This window comes from Arachis ipaensis, chromosome B07, assembly GCF_000816755.2.
Source record: "Arachis ipaensis cultivar K30076 chromosome B07, Araip1.1, whole genome shotgun sequence".
Taxonomy (NCBI): Eukaryota; Viridiplantae; Streptophyta; class Magnoliopsida; order Fabales; family Fabaceae; genus Arachis; species Arachis ipaensis.
In genome coordinates this window covers 54628641-54632497 of record NC_029791.2, presented here as the reverse complement: position 1 = coordinate 54632497, position 3857 = coordinate 54628641, and the positions used below count along the sequence as shown (strand labels likewise).

The window sequence follows — 3857 nt, the reverse complement described above, 5'->3', positions numbered from 1 at the left end:
CAGACGGGGATCTAAGACCCCATCCCAACCGCGTGCACCGCACCAGCGAGAACAGAACGCGCACGCAGGCCACCGTTGCCGTGCAGAGCGCCGAGACGGGTAGGACCACGGGCGTGTCTTGGAACTCCCCCGGCAATCCCACTAGGGGACTCCGGAGAGGAAAGGTTGGGGCAAGGCAGGGATACCGCACCACGGGGTAGGAAACACAGGAGCCGCACAACAGTGGAACAAGCACGGTAGCTCGAGCCCACACATGGAGAGGATCCGGTGCGCCCGTTCGTTGCGCGAGGCAAGGAGCCAGACAGCACTCAAGACCCAAACACCACTCATCCGCCAACACGGTCCGCAAACCCATCACTCCCAGACGAACCGCGCCCCGCACGCCAAGACGCGTGCAGGCAAGCGGAAGCATACGGGAGGGCCGAGCCAACGCCGCCGGGCAGGTTTCAAGGGAAGGGACAAAAGAGACTCGAGGGACAGCCCGAAGCGTAAGGTGCTTCAGACGATAACCGAACAGCTGCACCGTCTAGATAAAGCCACACGAACAACCCACACACCACTCATCCGCCACCACGGTCCGCAAACACAGCACAACCGGACGAACCGCGCCCCGCACGCCTAGGCGCGTACAGGCAAGCGGAAGCGCACGAGGTAGCCGAGTCAGCGCCGCTGGGCAGGGTTCGGGGGAAGCGACGAAGAACATTCAAGGGACAGCCAGATGCGTGAGGTGCTTCGGGCGATAGCCGAACAACCGCACCGTCTTAAGCAACACGCCCAACCCACACCGCATCGGGCACCGTCGTACGTCGACCCTAGACGTAGGGCGAGCACGACACGTTGCCCCTCGGGAGTGGACACGAACAGGTAACCGTCTTCCGCAACGTGCCCCCTCAAAGTGCTGGGACGAGCACGTCGCGTTGCCCCCTGCCCACGACACCCGCTGCGGCACGCATATCCATCATCCGCGTCGTGCGCCACACTAGGCCTGGCCAAGCGTCGGGCTGCGCAAGCCGCGTTGCCCCTCGCGGGGGCGCACAGGCCGCCCGCCGTTCCCACGTCGTGCTCGGACTTGGGATGATCCCCCTAGTCCTGGGCCGAGCACAAGGTGTTGCCCCCGAGCGTGTGCCCAAGGCACAACTCAACCACGCCATGCTCCCTAGGTGGTGCCTAGGTGGGCCGTGCATGGACGTGTTTCCCTTCTTGTTGGTCCTTCGGTGATCGGGGTTTGCAGCAGCCAGACGCCCATGCTCGACCTTGGACCCGGGGCGGGGGACCCCGGCGGCACACCACAACCACAATGTGCTTGCTAGTGTGCCTAGGGGATGGCAAGGCAACGTGCATCTTGCTGGCATTGCGCCCAGCAAGCCTTTGGGAAACTCGAGTTTCAGCAGCACGACCCCCCCCCCCCCTATAATAGGCTGCCGAGCCATTACCAAAGTGCCACGGGTAGACATCCTTTTCCGTGAGGAGACATACTCAAGGAAAGTGCTCTAGAGGTCGAATTTTGACGCCGTTTTTTGCAACAACCTCTAGAAAAATAAGATCTTTCCATCCTCCAAATTTGGTGAATTTACACCGTGTGGATTTTGTTTGACGATTTTTTTACCGCCCGGAATGCCGGAAATTCAAAAAAAATGAAAAACGGAGCAAACCTGCGATTTTTGACCTGGATTTTTTTGTGCAGCCTTCACATAATATTACCGAGGTTCCCTCAAAATTTCACGAAAAATGCACGAGCCAATTCTGAGATATGAAAATTTGGCTCCTCCGTTGCAACGCTCCGAGCCATCGTTGCAACGGCGGGTGCCTCCGTGGGGGGCGGGGGAGCCCGGCGGCACACCACAACCACAACGTGCTTGCAAGTGTGCCTAGGGGATGGCAAGGCAACGTGCATCTTGCTGGCATTGCGCCCAGCAAGCCTTTGGGCAACTCGAGTTTCAGCAGCATGACACCCCTCCCCCCTATAATAGGCTGCCGAGCCATTACCAAAGTGCCACGGGTAGACGTCCTTTTCCGTGAGGAGACATACTCAAGGAAAGTGCTCTAGAGGTCGACTTTTGACGCCGTTTTTTGCAACAACCTCTAGAAAAATAAGATCTTTCCATCCCCCAAATTTTGTGAATTTACACCGTGCCGATTTTTTTTGCCGATTTTTTTACCGCCCGGAATGCCAGAAATTCAAAAAAAATGAAAAACGGACCAAACCTGCGATTTTTGACCTGGATTCCCTGCCTCCGTTGCAACGCCCCCAGCCAACGTTGCAACGCGCCCTGCCTCCGTTGCAACGTCACCAGCAACCGTGGCAACGCGACCTGCATCCGTTGCACCGCCCCCAGCCACCGTTGCAACGCGCCCTGCCTCCGTTGCAACGTCACCAGCATCCGTTGCAACGCGCCCTGCCTCCGTTGCAACGTCACCAGCCAACGTTGCAACGTGCCCTGCCTCCGTTGCAACGTCACCAGCAACCGTGGCAACGCGACCTGCCTCCGTTGCAACGCCCCCAGCCAACGTTGCAACGCGCCCTGCCTCCGTTGCAACGTCACCAGCATCCGTTGCAACACGCCCTGCCTCCGTTGCAACGTCACCAGCCAACGTTGCAACGCGCTCAGCATCCATTGCAACGCCCCCAGCCAACGTTGCAATGCCCCCAGCTTCCATTGCAACGATCCCAGCATCCGTTGCAAAGCGACCTGCCTCCGTTGCAACGTCACCGGCCAACGTTGCAACGCACCCTGCCTCCGTTGCAACGCCCCCAGCCAACGTTGCAACGCCCCCAGCCAACGTTGCGACGCGCCCTGCCTCCGTTGCAACATCCCCAGCATCCGTTGCAACGCCCCCAGCCAACGTTGCAATGTCACCAGCATCCGTTGCAACGCGCACAGCGTCGGGTCCGTCCCCTGCAACTGACCAGTCACTATGCCTGGTCACCGTGATGGGGTACGCGTGTACTGGTACCCATGGGAGCGAGACAGCAGTGGCTTGTTTCCGTCCTCGCAGGGTGCCTGCTCACCCTTTCCCGGGCGCGTCTTTCTGCGGGGACCACGTTCCGGGCCTTGGGGTGGCCCGACCTTGCTGGGTGCCAGCTCTCCCTCGGGCAACGTCCTTCCCCGGTTGACCGCGTGCCGGGTCTTGCTGCCTAGGGGAGGACCAATCATCGCGCGTAGTGCTGGCATTGCGCCCAGCAATCCTTCGGCCAGGTCGAGGCCAGGTCGGCCAGGTCGAGTCTGAGCAACTGGAGACGCCTCCGTATAATAGGCTGCCGAGCCGTTACAGAAGTCAAGCCGGTTGAGGTCGGCTTTGCCATTCGGGGATCCGTTTGCGTTCTACGGCCCATTCTTCCCCCGGGGGCCGGGGGGGCGGCTCGCCCTAAAGAGGAAAGGTCGTTTTNTCCGTTGCAACGTCACCAGCATCCGTTGCAACGCGCCCTGCCTCCGTTGCAACGTCACCAGCCAACGTTGCAACGCGTTCGGCATCCGTTGCAACGCGTGCCGGGTCTTGCTGCCTAGGGGAGGACCAATCATCGCGCGTAGTGCTGGCATTGCGCCCAGCAATCCTTCGGCCAGGTCGAGTCTGAGCAACTGGAGACGCCTCCGTATAATAGGCTGCCGAGCCGTTACAGATGTCAAGCCGGTTTAGGTCGGCTTTGCCGCTCGGGGATCCGTTTGCGTTCTACGGCCCATTCTTCCCCCGGGGGCCGGGGGGGCGGCTCGCCCTAAAGAGGAAAGGTTGTTTTTGACCGGGATTTTTTCGTGCATCCTTTAAAAAGTATTCTTAAAGCCCCGACAAAACTTCAGGCAAAACTCACGAGCCAACGGTGATATGTGGAAGTTTGGGTCCTCCGTTGCAATCGCTGTGGC

At 59.9% G+C, this 3857-nt stretch overlaps 2 protein-coding genes and 1 long non-coding RNA gene across 3 annotated transcripts in view; 1 reads left to right on the top strand and 2 right to left on the bottom strand.

Annotated features, from left to right (window-relative positions):
* The window catches only part of LOC110264203, a 7965-nt gene extending 7549 nt beyond the window's left edge, over positions 1-416 (bottom strand). Inside the window, exon 1 of the mRNA XM_021105869.1 lies at positions 12-416. Coding sequence (XP_020961528.1) covers positions 12-412 — 401 coding nt within the window. The 5' untranslated portion in view covers positions 413-416. The remainder of the gene's footprint in view (positions 1-11) is intronic.
* Positions 1-3857, bottom strand: part of LOC110265064 — an 82062-nt gene that overhangs the window by 19421 nt on the left and 58784 nt on the right. The window contains exons 4-5 of the mRNA XM_021107817.1: positions 3430-3486; positions 2254-2526 (exon numbers count right to left, since the gene is read on the bottom strand). Of these exons, the coding sequence (XP_020963476.1) occupies positions 2254-2526; positions 3430-3486 (330 nt within the window). The remainder of the gene's footprint in view (positions 1-2253; positions 2527-3429; positions 3487-3857) is intronic.
* LOC110264208 lies at positions 342-777 on the top strand. Its single transcript, XR_002349939.1, has 2 exons — positions 342-443; positions 678-777. It is a non-coding gene; the product is annotated as an uncharacterized LOC110264208 (long non-coding RNA).